This window comes from Epinephelus fuscoguttatus, linkage group LG6, assembly GCF_011397635.1.
Source record: "Epinephelus fuscoguttatus linkage group LG6, E.fuscoguttatus.final_Chr_v1".
Classification (NCBI taxonomy): Eukaryota; Metazoa; Chordata; class Actinopteri; order Perciformes; family Serranidae; genus Epinephelus; species Epinephelus fuscoguttatus.
In genome coordinates, this window is record NC_064757.1 from 46,694,034 (window position 1) to 46,715,480 (window position 21,447).

Below are 21,447 nucleotides of genomic sequence, written 5' to 3' on the forward strand. Positions count from 1 at the left end.
GTACTTTTACTTTTGGTACTTCAAGTACATGTTGATGCTGATACTGTTGTACTTTTACTTCAGAGTTTGAATGCAGTACTTGTACTTGATGCTGACGTCAGTGTGTCTTTGATCAGACTGAACCATCTCTTGGACAGACTGTGACTAGATGTGAGTCATGGTTCGTTCGTGTTCCCCTCAGGATGAACCGCAGGATCTTTTTCTGTCAGACATGATTTATAGATGTGTAAAATAATTTAAACTAATTTTAATGTGTCTGATATTTGATTTATTTCTGATCAAATACACAGAACTACAGACATGTCTGTCAGACTCAGCTGGACTGTTTACTGATAGTTAGCTGATGTTAGCATGCTAACATGCTAAGTGTTTGGTAAAATAAGGAATCTTATTACAGATTTATGAGACACATAAAATCAGAATCACATGTTAAAGGTAAAGTTTTAGGAACAAACCTGAGGATGTCAGCTCCCTCTGAGTATTCAGGTACACTGTGATGTCACGAGACACAGTTTGATGACAAAAAGAAAAACTTAATTTTAAACTGATCACAGAAAAATGAGACCTGAGCTGAAAATCAATCAATATTTCTATTTTTTCTTCTAATTATGTCTCTTGAATTTTCTGATAAATGTTGTGTTAATTTTCCTCAAATATGCGAACATGTTTTTATATTTTATAAACAGTAAAAATATTTTATATGATGTTTTCTGGTTTCTACAGATTAATGAGAAAGTGCATTTGATTTCTCCTCAGCTGAGTTCATCTGGACACGAAGTGGCAGAAAGTGACAGAAAGAGGAAGAAGAGACGGATTAGAGAAGTCACAGGAGCTAACAGGAAACACCAGCTGACTGAAACAGGAAGTGATGTCACATCGCTGATTTGTATTCCTGAATATTCCTGGAAGTCTCTCAGAGCTGAAGTGAAACCAACAAAGTAGAGAACAAAGTCACCAGTTTAACCACATGTACTCCACACCAGTGTGGGTCTATCTGTGGTCTCTGGGTCCACAATGTCCCCACAGTCCACAGTGTCCCCACAGTGACAAGTTAATCTACCTGTGAGAAAAATTCATAGAAACACACAGGAAGTCATGAGCTTTACCAAAACGTGTCCTCATAATCCACAATGTCCTCACAGTCCGAAATGTCCCCCAGTCCTCAGTGTCCATTCACAGTCCCACTTTAAGACTAACTGGTCTTCCCAAACACACGTACGAGCACACACAGCTTCATTTCACATAATTGTTTCTTTATTACAAAATAATCAGCTCCTAATTACAGAACTTTACAAAAGCTGAATAAAAAGTAAATCACGCAAGAACCAAAAATAACAAACAACATATTTTAGTGCAATTTTGTCACTTTTTTCCTGAGGTTCCTGAATGCACCACAGAGCTCCAAACTATTCTGTGAAACTTTGTTTTACTCATCTTCACGTCCCTCCTGATGACTGTCCAATAACTGATCATGTTACTGACTGATCTCCGTCCTTGAAGCATGAACTAGTTTTAGTTTGTTTTGATGAAAAATCCTCCTGCAGACTGAAACTTCATTTATTCACAACAAGATTTGTTTTAACTTTGTCTGTGTTGGTGCATTTAAGGACACTCAGACATTTGAGGATCAGTTGCTGATTTATAAGCTCTGTCATCAGGACATCTGACTCTGACTCAAAAACTCAGTCAACTCTCAAATGTCAGATTTTTCAGATTGTCTTTAGATGCTCCCGTTGACTCTGAGATCTTAAGATTGTTTCAGGTTCTTCGTTTAATCTTCAGAAAAGACGAAAAACTGACTGAACTTGACTTTCAGAAAGAAGATGTCAGGTTTGGGTCCAGTGAACCCAAACCTGACATGAAAGAACTCTGAAAATCTGAAACGTCAAAACTCAAACTGATTTGTTTCATCTCATCTTCATTTTTTAACTTAGCTGACACATTTAATCAGGATCATTTTTCAGCTGAAACTGAAGATCTGAACTAAACGTTTAGATCTGTAACAGTCTGGTTTTACTGGTCCGATCCAGTCCGGTCCGGTCCAGGTGTGCTGGTGATGATTCCTGAGAAGTGATTGGCTGGAGCTCCTGACCCGTCACACAGCAGCACAGATCTCTGGAGATTAATGAATGAATGGTAATAAATGGTGTTTAATATAAACTGAACCAATGAAATTAGAAATGTCAGAAAAGTATCTATTGATTATAATTAAAAGTAATTTCATCACTTTTGTTCGTGATGTCAATTTGACTACCGCACCGTAACTACTGCAGCCCAACGACCACAACGTAGCTGCCATAAGGTAACAACCAGCCACAGGGTCGCCACCCTCCAGTCTTTGCCCTGGTCGTCCCAGTGAGCAGGTGACTTAATTTTGAGCCGCAAAACCCTGCTAGCATTGTTAGCATTGCCATGCTAACACTGCTAACCACAGTGCACAGTGTTTCCAACGCAGCGCTTTTGGAGCGAGACAGTGTTACTGGGGGTGATCACTGAATAAGTGCTGCTGCTGCTGGCTGATTAGCTCCCACCAGACCTGGTTGGTGCACAGAGCAGTGAACTAAAGAATAGCTCCGTAGTTATAGACCAATGTAACCAGTCAAAAATATTCTCAGCCGTTAAACAATTAAACCGTTAACATCATTATTGAGAACATATGACCCATACTAAAGATACCGTCCTACCGGACCCGTCGATCCGTGCCCGGGTAATGTACGCTTGTTTACACTCATCAAACAAACTGGAGTTTTGGGTTACTCAGATCTGACCTGCGTCTCTGATGTGGAAAACTTGTAAATAATCTTGACCTCCATGAGCAGCAGAACTCACCTCAGCTCTCCTCCGTCTTCCTGTCTCTTTCATCTTCTTCAGCTCCGTCACCTCCTCATCATCCTCCTCATCCTCCTTCTCCTCTTCCTCCTCATTGGCTGGGCAGGCCATATTCCTCTCTCTGATTGGTTGCATGGTGGCCAGAAGGGCGGGGATAGTGAAGCAGGACAGAAAGCGAGCCTTTAGCAGTTGGTAGGCGGGGTTACCTGAGAAACGCTCCGCCACCAGCTGACGTACCACTGCCACAAGCTCCTCCTCGTCTTCCTGTGGGAGGTCAGAGTTGACGGAGGGAGCTGCAGGTGGACAAACAGACGTGTAAATGTAGCAAATAGAGGAAGTGCAGCAGCAGCAGGATGTGACGCTCAGGTGTGTTACCTTCAGAGTCCTGCGCTGGTCTGAGGTCAGAGGTGGAGTCAGGCAGGTCGGGAGGCGGACTGGAAGTCATCTCAGTGCTGTCGACAGGTATGGGTGTGGTTGTCGAATGTCTGGGTTCGGAGCCTTGACTCAGCAGCTGCAGAGACGATTTGGTCAGAGAATCTTTGGCCCGCAGCAGCGCGCTCAGAGTACACAGACTGCTGATGAACGGCGGCAAATACGGAAGAGCAACGCCCGCTCCAGGTACCACCACTCCTCCACGACCGCTCAGCCAATCACGCACCACCTTCTGGGACTCCAGGAACATCAGGGAGGGGTCAAACTGCAGTGCCTCCCTCCTGAGGGGAGGGGGTGCTGCCGGGTCTGCTCTGAATGTGCCCTTATATGGCAAAAGGACTTTCAGAGGAGGCTGGGGGGAGGAGTCAGGGTCTGAGAGGGGCTGCAGGATGAAGCCTGGGGGGAGGGGTTTAGAGACACAGGTGGGCGGGACAGGAAAAGGGCTCAGTTGATTCAGAACGGGGAGGCCTACAGGGACAGGCTCAGGGTTAGGGGGGTGAGGTGCGATTGATCGCAGGCTGCCGTTGGTGATTTGACGGGGCGTGGCCAGCTGATGGTTTAAATTATTGCTGGGTAGAGCTGGGAGGGGAGCGCTTGGTACGCACACCTGCTGTGTGTCGGGGGGCGAGGCCGCCAACTTGACCAGCCCACCAGGAGTCATGACCCACATGGATTGATCAGTAAGTAAACAGATCCCAGGAAGCGGAGTCATCGGCTGGCTCTGTGCGACAACTTCCTCTTTAGGGCGGGACTTACGACAGCGCTTCTTACGAGGAGAAGAAGGAGAAGTTCTCTTCTTATTGGCTTCAGCCTGGAGACAAAAGACACAGGAGGAGACAGATTGAGAAGAGGAGATGGACAGAGAGGAGACAAACTGAGTGCAGATAGACTGCGTGGAGATGGATTGAGAGGAGGAGGCAAACTGAAGACAAGAAGACAGAGCAGACAGACCACGAGGAGGTCACATAGATCTTACCTTTGCCTCCTGAAAAGCTCTGGCCTTCGGAGTCTGGGTCCGAATCCTCCTTCCTTCCTGGATCACACCTGTACCTGTCCCACCCACACCTTTGTCTTCCTGACTGCTCGTCACGCTCGGCTGCTCCTCCCTCCTCCCTCGTTTCCTCCGACTGGGTGGGGCTTTGGGACGCGTGTTGGGAGAGGAGTCAGGAGTCAGCTGAATTGAGTTTGAGCCATCATGACTGGAGGGGAGATTAAAACAGGTGTAGTCATGATCGTTGGGGAGAGGAGCCGTTGGGCTTGACCAGGAGGAAGCAGTGTGCTGATTGGTCTGTATGGAGGGGGGCAGGGCTAAACTGGGGTTTTGAGTTGAGGACACAGTCCTGTCAGAGCCGGCAGGTGTGGCGTTTAAGGGCGATGAGGACGGGCTCACAGCTACAGGAGGAGGAGCAGAAGGAGGTGTAGCTTTGGTCAGAGGACAGGAAATGACCCTGGCAGGAGGAGGTCTTTGAGGAGCTGTTGGAGGACTGGTCAGGGAGCAGGGAGGAGTCTGACGTATGGGCTGGATGGGAACAGTGCAGACCTGCTGAGGAGGAGCAGCGACAACAGTCTGGGGAGGAGCAGAGACAACAGTGTGAGGAGGGACCAAGGTCTGAGGAGGAGCAGGAGCGATGGTCTGGATCTGAGCTCTCTTTCGTGGAGATGAAGCAGCTTTCTTCTTGGCTTCAGCCTGAAATGAACCAGAGACCAGTCAGACCAGTGAATTCACATTACCAGTACACAAAGTTTAAAAAACATCCTACGGTGGTCTTGAGGGGACCGTCCGAGGGGCCTTATGTCATTAAAATGAATCACTTCACAAGTCATCTCATGACATCAGCTCTGAAAAGGCGGATCAGTTACCTTGGCCTTGGTGGCTTCCTGCAGAGCTTTGGCCTTCTGACTCGGCGTCCTAACCCTCCTTCCTTCTTTAATCATTCTGTCACTCACCCCACCCACACCATCACCTGCCCAGCCCAAATCTCCCCCACTCTGACTGCTGCAGACAGCCACCTTTTGGCCCCTCCCTTTGGGTGAACTCGAGGTGATGCTACTTGGATGAGGGGCAGGATGATAGTGCAGGTGACGGGGGCTGCTGGAGGTGGAGGGAGGGGCGTGATGACTGGGCGGTGTAGAACCAACAGTAACATGTTTGTTAGAGGACGCGGGCGAGGCAGTGATCAGGTTTTGGGTGGAAGGGGGAGCTTCTTGTTGGAGAGAGGCAGATGAAGTAGATGTGGTGTTCAGAGGCTTTGAGACAACAGAGACAGGAGTGACACTGTGAGGAGCAGGATGTGGAGGTGACGGAGAGGAGTCGACCCCCACAGGAGGAGGTTCGGGTGGAGCTAAGGGGGATGTGTTCAGGGCAGTGGGGGACTGGACAGAGGGAGCGCGAGGCTGCGTGACAGGATGAGGGATGAAGACGGCCTGAGGAAATGACATGGGAGACATCAAAGGATGCATGTTAGGAGGCATCTGAAGGAGAATGCGGGGACAATTCTGAGAGGGCGTGGTTGGGCAAGGAGGAGGATGGGGATGAGGAAGGTGGGGTTGCTGCTGTCCAAGCAGCTGTTGTTTCTGTTTCTGCTGCAGCTCCTGAAGCTGCTTCAGGATCAGTTTGTGCTGCTGGTTGAACTCCCGCAGCTCCTCCTTTATGGCTCTCTTCTGCTGCAGGATTCCTGCGACGGTGTTTGGACGAACGGAGCGAGGGCGTTGAGGCGGAGCCAGTGACACCACCTTGTTCCTCCTCTGCTCTATCATCTCCTTACAGCCGACGACATCCACGTTCAAGGTCTGGAGGAGGAGCAGGAAGACAGGAGTCGAGCAGAGCTTGGTCTTCTCTGCTCGCTCCCTCAGGACATCGGCTTCCGTCTGCCTGTGTTTTGGCGGGATCAGCAGGTTGCCGATCCACGGCGTCACGGCGGCCTGCAGCTGGTAGTAGATCCCCTTGTCTGTCACTCGGCCCAGTGGGTTCTGGTCATTGGTCCTGGCCCTCCCTCTGGGGCCGGAGCTCCGGGTTTTGAATTTGTGCTCCTGGGAGCGCAGGTGGGCTCGGAGCTGGTCAGGTGACACCATCATCATGGTGCTGCTGCTGTGGCGCTCCCCCCACTGCAGCTCTCTGGGAGCTGGTCCGATGATCACAGAACGTCCGAACTGGCCCACGATGGTCGACCGCACACGACTGTGGGTAACTCCAGAGGAAGGTAACTCCACTGGTCGAAAGCTCAGGAAGGTGAAAGGTGCCTGTGCTTTTTCTACTGGAATCCACTCCTGCATGGGAGGAAAGGTGTACTCCTTCTCCGCCTTCACCACCTCCTTCTTCTTCTTCTTCTTTTTCTTTTTCTCCTCTTCATCACTGTCCATGTACTCCACCACCATCCCCTCGTCCTCACTGCTCTCCTCCTCTTCCTCCTCTTCCTCCTCCTCCTTCAGCGTCATCAGCCGACTCCTGATACTCCTTTTAGCGGTACCAGCTGCCTTCGTCCTTATCTTCGTCTTCTTCTTTGGCTGTACTCCACTACTCTTTGAAGTTTTCTTCTTTTTTTTGTTTTTCTGTCAACAGAGAGATTTAGAGTCAGTCACATATTCTGTTTAGGCAATTTGTTTTCTGATTTCCTGTCTGTAGAGGAAGTTAAACCAGGCACCAGACTGATTTGACAACAAAGCCTATGAACACGGGGACAGGATGAATACAGGACACATCATCAGGTTTGACTTTACCCTGATGACGCCCTGATTTATTTTGATTCTCCTTGATTGTCGATGCCACGTTAACAACATTATTTATTGAATATGGTAGATCTTCTGGGTTTAAAATACATTTCTCTAACAGATTTTGGACAGTTTGAAAGGCTCCACTTCCTCCCAAACATCACGTTAAACACTTCTGTCTTGGCCTTGGAAACAGCAACTGAAAAAAACATTCTCAATTCAAGGTCCACTTACTTTTTCTGGAGCTTTTGACTGTAATTCAGTCTCACGTCAGATCCAGTTTGCTCAGCTCTAATGGATCTTAGATGTTTAAATCTTTCCATATCGTTTCAGCCTCAACTACACGAAAAACAGATGTTTTTGAAGAGGGGCGTTTCCCCTTCAATAAGTAAAAATCTGTCCAAATGACCTCAGTTATACAAAATATCTTCGTCCAGAACACAAAAATGACTTGAACAAGCACTTGGGGTCAGTCAGTGGCGAGAAAGTCTACATCAGCAATACGTCAAACAGCAGTAAGGTCATCTCTATAAACAGATATCTGCATATTAGGGGGTGGAACAATACATGTTTTTTTACTATTTGGTACCCATTACAAACTAAATGATATGTTGTACTATCCTGCAGTGTTAATTTCATTGACCAAAACCATGACGAAAATTATTCATCAACAACCCTTTTGTTGAGCGTAAAATAGATCTTGATAATAAAAACTCAGACGGAATCTGTGTTTAATTTTCGCTTTTGAGACGTGATGAAAATGTTGGTGGTGGACTGTCGGACATTGAAAGCTGAGAATGGCCACACTTGCAATTCTCTTCAGATACAGCATGAGTGACAGGCTGGTAAATTTCAGTAAATAGTCTGCACCAGGATGTTTCACAGTCAGAGCGGAGCAGCGTCAGGCGTTGGTTACTAAAATGTTTTGAACTTTCGTTGACTAAAACTATGAAGGACAAAAATATGACTTAACTGGGACTAAAATTAATAAACATATTCATCTCAAGACTCAGAATAAAACTGAAGTTGCTGTCAGAATCAACACTGCCTGATACTGATCAGTTTTTGTTTTTTCTTTGGTGTTACAGGTGAATTAGACCAGGTGAGTTTACCTCAACAGGTGCAGCTGCTGATCTGCTCAGTTTCCTCCACTCTCTCAGACACTGAGCGTCGTACCGATTAGGAATCTCTGCGGCAATCTTAGCCCAGCGACCTGGCAGACACACACACACACACGCACACTTAGCGTGACTGCTAAACACTATATTACCCATGAGCCTCAGCACCAACACTCTGTGTATGTGTGTGTGTCTCTCACCAACTCCATGTTTGTCCACAAGCCGCAGTAGCAGCTCTACCTCCTGTTGGTCAAACGCTCCTCTCTTTGTCCCCGCCTTCAGGCAGTCATAATACCTGCGCACACACACACACAGTTACTTCCTGTCTGAACACACCTGAGGACATACTGACACCTTCTATCGTTCAATCAGCTCTCACCTGTCTCTGCAGCTGGAGTCGGTGCGTCCGGGAACCTCCAGGCGGATCTTCCACCAGTTCTTCTCTCCATGGTGAGACACGGCCTGGAGCAGCAGCTGATGGACAGACGGACAGACTAATATTAATATCACTCTGTTACACCCCCCCTTGTATAACTGGTCCCCAATGTGTCCTCTATCAGCCTACCTCATCCTCCTCTTTGGTCCACGTGCCTTTCCTCAGGCTCGGGTCCAAAACCTGGTTCCATCTGTAGATCAGCTGAGCTGGGTCCCGACCCTCCATGAAGTAACTCACTGAGAGACAGACAGGTAGAGAGACAGACACATGTAAGAAAGCAGTATCCCAACAAGAGTCAGGACACCCTACCCCTTCAGGTAAGGGCTAAGTGGTAGGTGCAGAGGATGTACTGGGATTGAGCCACAGAGTGTGATGTCACAGTGTGATGTCATTACTCTGTGTGTAGGGGATGAAGTTTCCGATCCTCAACTTGTCCACGAGCTCTTTGAGCAGATTGTCTTCATCAGGAGTCCAACTACTTCGTTTTAATGAGTCCGAGGCAAAACGCTGGAATGTCTGAAGACACAGGAAGGCCGTCCTCCCCGTCTGAGAGAGAAACAGGTGAGAGACACACATGTATTCAGACAAAACTGAAGTTATTGTTCTTGGCCCCAAACAACTCAGAGACTCTTTATCTGATGACATAGTTTCTCTAGATGGCATTGCTCTGGCCTCTAGCACTACCGTAAGAAACCTCGGAGTAACATTTGATCAAGATTTGTCTTTTAATTCTCATTTAAAACAAACCTCACGGACTGCATTTTTTCATCTGTGTAATATTGTGAAAATTAGGCCTATCCTGACCCGAAAAGATGCAGAAAAATTGGTCCACGCTTTTGTTACCTCAAGGCTGGATTACTGTAACTCTCTGTTATCAGGTAGCTCTAGTAAGTCCTTAAAAACTCTCCAGCTAATTCAGAATGCAGCAGCACGTGTACTAACAGGAACTAAGAAACGAGATTTGTTACCCAAATAACAAACCGTGGGAAACAAAGGACATCAAAGCCATCCTCAATGCAAAGAAGAGGGCCTTCAGAGCTGGTAACAGGGAGGAGGTGAGAACAATACAGGGGGAGCTGAAGATGAAGATAAGGGAGGCTAAGGAGAGGTACAGGAGGAAGCTGGAGAGGAAACTCCAGCAGAACAACATGAGAGAGGTCTGGAGTGGAATGAGGACCATCACTGGCTTCAGGACCAACAACCACAGAGGAGCTGAAGGCAGCGTGGACAGGGCCAATGAACTGAATCTGTTTTTTAACAGATTTGACACTGCTGGACCTGCCCATCCCCCCCCTGACTCTTCTGCTGTCTGTCTTGGTCAACCATCTCCCACTCTGCCCTCCTCCTCCTCCTCCCTCTCACACCTCAACACCCTCCTGCTTGACCCCCCCTCCTCCTCCTCCTCACACCTCCTCCCCCCGTGGTCACACTGACTGCTCTCTCCATCATGAGGACTACACCCCTCCCCCACGTGTCGTCACCTCCACAGTGTGCTTCACTGCTGACCATGTGAGAAGACAGCTGATGAGACTCCACTCAAATAAGGCTGCAGGCCCTGATGGTGTCAGCCCCAGGGTGCTCAAAGCCTGTGCCCCCCAGCTATGTGGAGTACTTCAGCATGTCTTCAACATGAGCCTGAGTCTCCAGAGGGTCCCCTTGCTGTGGAAGACATCCTGCCTCGTTCCTGTGCCAAAGACGTCGCGTCCCAGTGGCTCCAAGGACTACAGACCCGTGGTATTGACCTCCCATATCATGAAGACCCTGGAGAGACTCGTCTTGGAGCAGCTCTGGCCCATGGTCAAGCCACTTTTGGACCCCCTCCAGTTCGCCTATCAGCCCCGACTTGGAGTTGAGGACGCCATCATCTACCTGCTCAACCGTGTCTACACACATCTGGATAAGCCGGCGAGCACTGTGAGGGTCATGTTTTTTGATTTCTCTAGTGCGTTCAACACCATACGTCCAGCTCTACTGGGTGACAATCTGTGAGAGTCATAAGGACAGAGAGATGTCGTATGCTGTAAAGCCCTGTGAGGCAAATTGTGATTTGTGATATTGGGCTTTATAAATAAAATTGATTGATTGATGGATTGATTGACATCGTGACCAACTATAAACATCTGGGCACGATAACAGATGACAAGTTGAAATTCGACCTAACACAGACATGTTGTGTGAGAAGGATCAGCGACGCCTACACTGCTTGAAGAAATTGGCTAAGTTCTAAGTCGACAAAACTCTAATGAAAATGTTCTACAGCGCTTATATTGAATCTCTCATCTCTTTTTCTTTTATCTGTTGCTATGGTAATCTTTGCATCGAGAATAAGAATTCCCTCAGAAAATGGTGACAGTGGCCTCTTTGGTAGTCGGCACCCAATTGGATAGCCCAGATCACATCTTTAACAGACAGGTGCTCTTGAAAGCTCCGTCGATTCGCTCGGATGTTGTTCACCCACTCAGTTCTGAGCATAGGCTCCTTCCATCCGGCCTTCGCTTGTGTGTCCCACGGCCCACTGAAAACAGGTACAAATACTCTTTTATTCCCGTCTGTATCTGAGCATTGAATGCTGCTGAGGGAAGGAAGTAATGTCATTCATAGCTGTGTACGTAGCTGCATCTGCCGCCGTTGTCTTAAATTACTCACTGTTGTTTGTTGTTGTCATTGTTTATGCTATGTATTGACTGGCACTTTGTTCTTGATCGAACCTTTGAGAGATTGCACTTTACTGGTCACTGTGTGTCTTACTGTCACTCTGTACACTTACAGAACTCGTACCATATTTATTATTTTTATCTTATTCTAGTTTATTCAATATAAATATTAATGGGAGTCAGCTGGCAGTCTGGTTGACTTGGTGTGTGCTAGCATGCTGCTCGCTAACTGCTGTCTGTGTGCACGTTACTTGTATTGTCTCCATGTTATGTTCTGTCTTTCCATGTTTTTATGAGTGTGTCTTTGTGCCTCTATGAAGCTGCAACCTAACTTTGGGACATTCATAATAAAACTGAACTGAACTGAGAGACAGGTCAGAGACAGACAGGTCAGAGACAGACGGGTCAGAGACAGACGGGTCAGAGACAGACGGGTCAGAGACAGACGGGTCAGAGACAGACGGGTCAGAGAGAGACAGGTCAGAGACAGACGGGTCAGAGACAGACAGGTCAGAGACAGACGGGTCAGAGACAGACAGGTCAGAGACAGACGGGTCAGAGACAGACAGGTCAGAGACAGACGGGTCAGAGACAGACGCGTCAGAGATAGACGGGTCAGAGACAGACGGGTCAGAGACAGACGGGTCAGAGACAGACGGATCAGAGACAGATGGGTCAGAGAGAGACAGGTCAGAGACAGACGGGTCAGAGACAGGTCAGAGACAGACGGGTCAGAGACAGACAGGTCAGAGACAGACGGGTCAGAGACAGACGGGTCAGAGACAGACGGATCAGAGACAGATGGGTCAGAGAGAGACAGGTCAGAGACAGACGGGTCAGAGACAGACAGGTCAGAGACAGACGGGTCAGAGACAGACGGGTCAGAGACAGACAGGTCAGAGACAGACGGGTCAGAGACAGACGCGTCAGAGATAGACAGGTCAGAGACAGACGGGTCAGAGACAGACGGGTCAGAGAGATCGAAACACTGATGGGTGGAAGACAGGCGGACAGCAGCTCCTCCTCACCCCCAGTTCTGCAGCGATGGTCTCCCAGTTTCTCTCTACATGTCTCCTGCTGACCTCCTTCAGCTGGTGCACCTCCTCCTTACTCCACGCAGTCTTGTTGATGGACGGGTGGAGGTAGTTCTGCCAGAAACTACGGATGTCCTCAGCATCCCTCGTGCCCTCAAACTGAGGAGGAGAGGAGAGGAGAGGAGGTGTGGACAGGGGAGGAGGAGCAGATGAGGAAGAGAGGTTAATGTTGACAGTCAGGTGCTTCTACACTCTGCTCTGTGATTGGTTGATTTTTCCACTCACATCAATATTGGAGATTTTCTGCCAATCATGTTCATCATATCGATCACCAAGGAGCTCCTCCTCCTTCTTCGCTCTGACCAATCAGAGACAGACTCACATTATAAACAGATCCACAGGTTTTCAACAGACATATGAATAATGTCTATGATGTTGCCATGGAGACAGTCAGTTAGCTTTAAGCTACAGTTGTGTCTATGCTCTACAGACATACTCACCGTGACGTTACCCTGACAACAACAACAACAACATCAGGAAACGTTATGTTCAGCAGTAAAGTTTAAAGCTATGAAGTCAAACACAGTGGTGCGACCTGTCTGATGTTCCTGGTGAGGTTAGTTTATGTTCTGTGTTTCTTTGCTTCGTCTTTTATAAACTAGATCCACAGACGCTGAAGCTGAACAACAACATCAGGAGTTGTACTCCAGGTTCACACGTAAGAGTTAATAAAGACACACAGTGGTGGATCCTGATATGGGCCCAATGGGCGTTTGCCCAGGGCGGCACTTTGTCACGACGTGTGGGGGGGGGCAGCAGAATTTTGCTCGGGTTCAGCCCACTTGACATGCTGCTGTGTTGTGCTATGACCTATTCAAGTGCTGGTACTTGTTATTTACGTGACAACGCCTGAATGCAACACAGGTTCCGCTCCAACTGACTGTAGTGCTGAGCTGCTGCGTGAGCAGCGTGTTACACACTGTGCATAACAATAACTATGTCAGGTAACAAACTTCGGTCAGGAAAATGCGGCCCGAGCTGCGCTCTAGTGTGCTCACCTGTAAGTGCGCGCACGTGTCTGTGTGTGTGTGTGTGTGTGCGTGTATTGGGGCCGAACTCTGCTGTGGGCGATACAGAGAGCAGAGGAGGATTGTAAACGTGCGACTATGTAGAGACAGAAATGACCTTCATGTAAATAAGATAAGAATATTTATTAGATCAATAACAGGACAGGTGTAGACCTGTTCTGTAGGAAAGGTAACCTTACGTGATCTGGAGCTGTATAGAAAATAAAATTAACTTGACCTTCAGGGGGGAGCGGGGGGGCCGTTGGGGGGGTGGGACGCCCAGGGCGCCATTTAGGCTAGAACCGCCACTGAAGACACACACTGTGTACAGAGGGCCTTTCCAAAACCTGACCCCACCCACTCCCCCTCCGTCACAGAGTCTAACTGTGTCTGTCGTGTCCGTCACAGCTGGAGGAATCTCCTTCATTAACGTGAAGAGAAATATAGCAGCAGCTTTGGGACAAAGTTCATTCACTGTGTTGAACAAGAAAAGGCATGTCGGGCAGTTCTGATAGTTAATTTGGAGTCGATATCGTCTGAAACCGATAACGTATTGATGTTATCGTTTGTCCCTAATATGGGCTACAAATAGAAGTTTTATGGCAGTCCGCTGTTCCAACGATCAGCAGCTCTGGTTTGGTTGAAATAAACTCTGAGTTAGATGTAAAATATTCTTAGTCCTGCTGCTGCAGGCAGGACACGACTGTTTACAGGTGGTCCTGTTACATTTATCTCCACCACTCACCATCAGCTCAGCCGCCTGCTGCACCACACTGACCTCTGGTGGAGAATGATGTTCACTACATGTAAAACATCTTGAGTGCAGCCTCTCCAGAGTGACGTTAACACAATGATGAGCATCTGTATTTTTGACGGTGTTAAAAATCAGATCGTTGGGATCACCATCTCTAAATACTCTGATACCACCTGACCCTGTTTCTGGATCGAGACAAAATGTCCTCACAGTGTCAGCAGGTCCTCACAGAGACAGATGAAGAACAAACCTGATCAGGTCAATCTCTTTCTCCAAACTGTCCATCTGCTGTCTGAGCTGCTGTCTGTCCGTCTCTGCCGCTGAGGACAACTTCTGACTCAGGTAGTCCACCCTGAGAGACACACACAGAGACACACACAGACACAGAGACACACACAGACACACAGAGACACAGAGACACACAGAGACACACACAGACACAGAGACACAGAGACACACACAGACACACAGAGACACAGAGACACACACAGACACAGAGACACACAGAGACACACAGAGAGACACACACAGAGACACAGAGACAGACACAGACACAGAGACACACACAGAGACACACACAGACACAGAGACACACACAGACACAGAGACAGACACAGACACAGAGACACACACAGAGACACACACAGACACAGAGACACAGAGACACACACAGACACACAGAGACACAGAGACACACACAGACACAGAGACACACAGAGACACACACAGAGACACACAGAGACACAGAGACACACACAGACACAGAGACACACAGAGACACACACAGAGACACACACAGACACAGAGACAGACACAGACACAGAGACACACAGAGACACACACAGACACAGAGACACACACAGAGACACACAGACACACACAGACACAGAGACACACACAGACACAGAGACACACACAGAGACACACAGAGACACACACAGACACAGAGACACACACAGAGACAGACAGAGACACACAGGTTATTATAAGACACAGCAGTACTGTCAGTCAGTGACTGTGTACAGTACTGCTGTGTATATTCTACTGATGGTTGTCATGACGCTGAGGAGTTGTTGCCATGGAAACAGATGGGCTGTGTTCAGGTGTTACCTAGAAAGTTTGGGTTGGATGAGTCTCCTCAGACTGTCTTTGGCTATGGAGTTGATCAACAGGGTCTTCTGCCAGCTCCCCCCTGGACACACAGAGACACAGAGACAGACAGAGAGAGACACAGAGACAGACAGAGACACAAAGACAGACAGACAGAGACAGACAGAGATACAAAGACAGACAGACAGAGACACAGAGACACAGAGACAGACAGAGACGAGGTTATCCTCTGGGGAAATAATCTGCAGGTGAAAACAAATGGCCGCTGTATGTTCATTCATCAGTGTGTGAGACAGGTGACATGTGACAGGTGTTATACAGGTGCAGAGTGTGTTAGTCTGTCAGGTGTGAAGTGAAGTGAGGACCCTGAACGTCCCTCAGCTACAGATCAGCTGACACTCTGATGTGATGTCACTTCCTCCGTGATCAACAGAGTTTAATGACCTGTTTGTTTTTATTCTCACATCGTTTCATTTTCAGCTTCTTGTCGTCCAGACAGCCGGTCAACCTGCTGGCCTTCTCCTTCGTCTCCTGATTGGCTGGAGGACCCTGAAGACAGACAAGTACAGCGTCTCATTGGTCAGTTGTCAACAGAGACTGTGGTTACACAGAGCAGAGCGACACCGAGAAGATCACAGGTCTGTGATTATATCTGTCTGTGATTCTCACCAGTCCTGTCAGTTTGTCCTTGAAGTACGGTTTGAGGAAGCGGCCCAGGTACATGCCGATTGGCTGCTGGAAGGAGGAGGGGGCGGGCTGTTCCCTAGAAGACTCTTTGATTGGTCCAGACAGCTGAGACAGAAGCTCCTTCTACAGAGACATGACAAATCATCAGTACTGACCTACAGTCTGTGACTGTGTGTCAGTACTGACCTGCAGTCTGTGATTGTGTGTCAGTACTGACCTGCAGTCTGTGGTTATGTGTCAGTACTGACCTGCAGTGTGTGGTTGTGTGTCAGTACTGACCTGCAGTGTGTGGTTATGTGTCAGTACTGACCTGCAGTGTGTGGTTGTGTGTCAGTACTGACCTGCAGTGTGTGGTTGTGTGTCAGTACTGACCTGCAGTCTGTGATTGTGTGTCAGTACTGACCTGCAGTGTGTGGTTGTGTGTCAGTACTGACCTGCAGTGTGTGGTTGTGTGTCAGTACTGACCTGCACTCTGTGGTTATGTGTCAGTACTGACCTGCAGTGTGTGGTTGTGTGTCAGTACTGACCTGCAGTCTGTGATTGTGTGTCAGTACTGACCTGCAGTCTGTGGTTGTGTGTCAGTACTGACCTGCACTCTGTGGTTATGTGTCAGTACTGACCTGCAGTCTGTGGTTGTGTGTCAGTACTGACCTGCAGTCTGTGGTTGTGTGTCAGTACTGACCTGCAGTCTGTGACTGTGTGTCAGTACTGACCTGCAGTCTGTGACTGTGTGTCAGTACTGACCTGCACTCTGTAGTTATGTGTCAGTACTGACCTGCAGTCTGTGGTTGTGTGTCAGTACTGACCTGCAGTCTGTGGTTGTGTATCAGTACTGACCTGCAGTCTGTGGTTGTGTGTCAGTACTGACCTGCAGTCTGTGGTTATGTGTCAGTACTGACCTGCAGTCTGTGGTTGTGTGTCAGTACTGACCTGCACTCTGTGGTTATGTGTCAGTACTGACCTGCAGCCTGTGGTTGTGTGTCAGTACTGACCTGCAGTCTGTGACTGTGTGTCAGTACTGACCTGCAGTCTGTGGTTGTGTGTCAGTACTGACCTGCACTCTGTGGTTATGTGTCAGTACTGACCTGCAGTCTGTGGTTGTGTGTCAGTACTGACCTGCAGTCTGTGGTTGTGTGTCAGTAGTGTTTCCAGCTGGTCCAGTGTCTCTTGAACGACCTGCTGGTAGACCAGGTTCATCTGTAGACATGATTCTGCTGACATAGACAGACCCAGCTCACTCTGAGGAGACAGACAGACGACAGACAGACGACAGACAGAGTGATTAGTAAAACCAACAGTCTTATATTCAGATATTAATCTAGTCATTCTTTGTATCAGTGGATTGTTTGGTTCAGATGTTACTGACCTCCTCACTGCTGCTGCTGACATCATCATCATCATCTGAACAGAAACACACAACAATCAGTGGATCATTGTTAATGGAGACAGACAGACACACACACACACACAGGGACAGACAGGTACCTGACAGACAGGTAGGACTCTGTGGTCCAAGGACGTTCTCCAAGTTCTGGATCTCCTTCTGGATCTTCTCTCTCTGAGCCAACAGACCTGCTGCAGACTGAACACACACACACACACACATACACACACACACACACACACACACACTGTTGAGTGATGGTCAGACTGCACACTGACCTACACACTGACCTACACACTGACCTGCAGACTGACCTACAGACTGACTTACACACTGACCTACAGACTGAGCTACACACTGACCTGCAGACTGACCTACACACTGACCTGCAGACTGACCTACACACTGACCTACAGACTGACCTACACACTGACCTGCAGACTGACCTACACACTGACCTACACATTGACCTGCAGACTGACCTACACACTGACCTACAGACTGACCTACACACTGACCTACAGACTGACCTACACACTGACCTGCAGACTGACCTACACACTGACCTACACATTGACCTGCAGACTGACCTACACACTGACCTACAGACTGACCTACACACTGACCTGCAGACTGACCTACAGACTGACCTACACACTGACCTACAGACTGACCTACACACTGACCTGCAGACTGACCTACACACTGACCTACACACTGACCTACACACTGACCTGCAGACTGACCTACACACTGACCTACACACTGACCTACACACTGACCTACACACTGACCTGCAGACTGACCTACACACTGACCTACAGACTGACCTACACACTGACCTGCAGTTATTATTAATAATAATGTTGTTATTATTATTATTATTATTATTATTATTATCATTAGTTGTCATTAATGTTGACATCAGTGTTGTTTTTAACTCAGAGGAAGTAGTTTATTCAGACATGTTGCCATGGTAACTAAAGAGCGTCTGTGTTACCTGTCTCCCCTCTTCCTGCGAGTCATCATCATCTGATTCATCACCTAAGCAGAGACACAAGACCACTGTTAGAAAGAGACAGACAGACAGACAGACAGACAGACAGACAGACAGGTGGACAGAGACTGACAGGTACCTGTCTCACTGCTCAGCAGTTCCTGTTCAGTGTTTGTTGCAGAGAGAATCTGTTCCAGCTCCTCCACCTGTCTCTGGATCCTGTCCCTCTCTGCGGACAGAGACACTGACATGTCTGTGGACGCGTGCGCACACACACGCACGCACACACACACACACACACACACACACACACACACACACAGTAACTTCCTGTTAAAAAGGGCCTTGGGCTCAAGTCCGAGTGAAGTCACGAGTCACTGGTGTTAAAGCCAGAGTCAGCTGCATTTCTGTTTGATTAAAGTCACAAAGTTAGATCATGTGACTCGAGTGTGATATTGGCATGAGAGAACCCAGAGCTGAGTGGACACAGTCAAACACTGTAAGAACAGAGTAACACTGAGGAGAAGCAGAAGACACAACTCACTGTCTCTGTTAATATTCATTAATAAAATATCAGTAGATTCCCTTCAGTTTGAAGTTTGATTGACTGAGATCTCCCTTATACAATAGCAAGGTACACAGGACTACTGACACTACTGACACTACTGAAAGTACTGACACTGCTGACACTGCTGACACTACTGACACTGCTGACACTACTGAAAGTACTGACACTACTGACACTGCTGACATTACTGAAAGTACTGACACTGCTGACATTACTGAAAGTACTGACACTACTGACACTACTGACACTGCTGACACTACTGACACTGCTGACATTACTGAAAGTACTGACACTGCTGACACTACTGACACTGCTGACACTACTGACACTGCTGACATTACTGAAAGTACTGACACTACTGACACTGCTGACATTACTGAAAGTACTGACACTACTGACACTGCTGACACTACTGAAAGTACTGACACTACTGACACTGCTGACACTACTGAAAGTACTGACACTACTGAAAGTACTGACACTGCTGACACTACTGAAAGTACTGACACTACTGACACTGCTGACACTACTGAAAGTACTGACACTACTGAAAGTACTGACACTGCTGACACTACTCAGTGTCATTAGTAACTGTAGTGTCAGGAGTAACTGTAGTGTCAGGAGTATCTGCAGTGTCAGTAGTAATTGTAGTGTCAGTAGTAACTGTACTGTCAGAAGTATCTGTAGTGTCAGTAGTAATTGTAGTGTCAGGAGTAACTGTAGTGTCAGGAGTATCTGTAGTGTCAGTAGCATCTGTAGTGTCAGTAGTAACTGTAGTGTCAGGAGTAACTGTAGTGTCATTAGTATCTGTAGTGTCATTAGCATCTGTAGTGTCAGTAGTAACTGTAGTGTCAGGAGTAACTGTAGTGTCAGTAGTATCTGATCTGTAGTGTCAGTAGTAACTGTAGTGTCAGTAGTATCTGATCTGTAGTGTCAGTAGTAACTGTAGTGTCAGTAGTAACTGTAGTGTCAGTCGTATCTGCAGCAGCACTGAGGATGTCGGTGCAGTAACGTCACTCTGTCAGTAGTTTGTGATGCTAACATTAGCAGCTAACATACACACGCAGTAATACATAGACACTTTCTGACCTTCAGCAGCTTCCGTCTCGTATTCCGTGTCTCCGTCTCTTCATTAAACTCTCCGTTTGTCTTTATTCTGTCTTCACTGTGTGTCTTTATTGTGTCTTTACTCTCTGCCTGCACGCGCCGCGGAGCTCCAATCAAAGTAGCGCTGTCTTTAACATATTACCCAGCAGGCTGTGCGGCGGGACATCTTCTTCTCCGTTCGCATGTAGTTCCGGTTTAAACGTTTCTAATAAAAAAAAACAGGTTTGATTCTAATGTCGATGAGCGGAACCAACAATCTGTAGTTTAACATGATCAAATTCTGTAATTTAAACTGACAAATATAAAAAACAAACCTAACATCCGCGTGTCCGCTTTTCATTGTCTTCCCCACCGTATCACTTCCGGTCGCTCCGCTGTGTGGTTCCGCCATCTTTCTGTCTGTTTAAAATGACTGGGCTCAGTCTGAGGCCTTAAATATTTTCTCTTGCTTTTAACTAAAATAAATAAGTCTTGTTGATACTTCGATTCAAAGTGGTAATAAAAACATTATTTTCAGATATTTTCTCTTGCTTTAAATGACTGCATTCAAATTACAGTATTAGTTCAATGATGTTCATTATATCTTTAGTTTATGATAATGACTTTAGTTGTTCTTTTATGTCAGACATGTTAGGATATTACATACCTTGACATGTTTCGGCGGAAACTTCCGCCTTCCTCATAAGTTTCACTTAGTGGTGGTTGTGACGCATCTTTATCAGCTGATCTGTCAATCAGCCAATATTAGGGAGGCGTGACCGTCCTGTCAAGTCTGAATAGTTTAAAAGTATGAATGATATTTAAAGGCTGAATGGATGTAAGAATGTCAGAAAGATAATGAACATTTTGAAGTTTGGAGTTTCTACGTGAAAGTATGAATGAGGAAATAGGTTTTTAAGATGCTTGAAAAAAATCTTGAATTCTGTGAAGTTTGAACATTCTTCCATTTATTTGATGGGGAAACATTTCCGCAAAACGTTGAATATTTCGGAAAGTATGAATGATTTCAAAATTCTGAATAGAAGCACACGTCCTAATTGAGATTAATACTTACGCGTTTGAATATGTTTAAGTATTATGAAGTAGTTAGGCGACACAAAAAGTGTGCAGAATAATAATCATGTGGCAATAAAGAATTCCAAATCTGTAGAACATTCGCATTCACACCCAATTATGGCTCCTGGTTTCCCGTCATACTCAGACTTTATTAGATGAATTTAAAACATATTGTCTGTGAACATGCAGAAACATTTAATATGATCATATCATCTTCTGCTGGTTGAATATTTTCTACATTACTGTGTAAAAACATCCTGTAAACATGAATTATTATTATCAACAAATAAAAAGTTTGTGACTGAGTTTGTAGAAAAATCTGCTTCAACAGATTTGACTGTTTTAATGAATAAATAAATCTGAACACGTGGGACGTGTTTACAGAATAAATCCTGAAATATATCAAACCATAAAAACAGAAATGTAACTTCAGATCGTTCTTCTGCTTCTTCAGCTTTATAAACTGGTCAGCTGACCGCCAGCCAATCAGAGGATGAGGTGTGCCA

General features: G+C 46.9%; 1 protein-coding gene across 12 annotated transcripts; it reads right to left on the reverse strand.

Moving 5' to 3' along the window:
- Positions 1-1,236: 1,236 nt before the first annotated feature.
- Positions 1,237-20,577, reverse strand: snapc4 (small nuclear RNA activating complex, polypeptide 4). 12 transcript variants are annotated; one of them, XM_049579686.1, is made up of 24 exons: positions 20,532-20,577; positions 20,200-20,284; positions 19,868-20,090; positions 18,350-18,463; positions 18,214-18,257; positions 17,315-17,411; positions 17,196-17,230; positions 16,946-17,068; positions 15,812-15,952; positions 15,607-15,691; positions 15,143-15,224; positions 14,283-14,384; positions 12,497-12,569; positions 12,206-12,370; positions 8,919-9,069; positions 8,653-8,759; positions 8,467-8,561; positions 8,288-8,382; positions 8,082-8,182; positions 5,122-6,810; positions 4,238-4,948; positions 3,205-4,072; positions 2,830-3,122; positions 1,237-2,115 (listed from the first exon to the last, which is right to left on the reverse strand). In XM_049579686.1, the coding sequence occupies exons 4-24, from the start codon at positions 18,459-18,461 to the stop codon at positions 2,014-2,016; spliced, it is 5,271 nt and encodes a 1,756-aa protein (XP_049435643.1). In that variant the 5' UTR covers positions 18,462-18,463; positions 19,868-20,090; positions 20,200-20,284; positions 20,532-20,577; the 3' UTR covers positions 1,237-2,013. The 12 variants fall into 12 exon arrangements, with proteins under 12 accessions (XP_049435643.1, XP_049435652.1, XP_049435650.1 ...); XM_049579695.1 differs by lacking the exons at positions 16,946-17,068; positions 17,196-17,230; positions 17,315-17,411; ... (3 more) ...; positions 20,200-20,284; positions 20,532-20,577 and adding an exon at positions 16,915-16,934; XM_049579693.1 differs by lacking the exons at positions 16,946-17,068; positions 17,196-17,230; positions 17,315-17,411; ... (3 more) ...; positions 20,200-20,284; positions 20,532-20,577 and adding an exon at positions 16,853-16,872.
- Positions 20,578-21,447: the final 870 nt, after the last annotated feature.

What these genes read in the sequence shown, in the direction of transcription:
- snapc4 (XM_049579686.1), bottom strand. Translation starts at nt 18,461, where the DNA reads ATGTCAGTGTCTCTGTCCGCAGAGAGGGACAGGATCCAGAGACAGGTG. An exon ending in ATCCAACCCAAACTTTCTAG is followed by an intron (nt 14,385 to 15,142) that starts GTAACACCTGAA and finishes TGTGTCTCTCAG; the next exon opens with GGTGGACTACCTGAGTCAGA. An exon ending in CCATCGCTGCAGAACTGGGG is followed by an intron (nt 9,070 to 12,205) that starts GTGAGGAGGAGC and finishes TTTCTCTCTCAG; the next exon opens with ACGGGGAGGACGGCCTTCCT.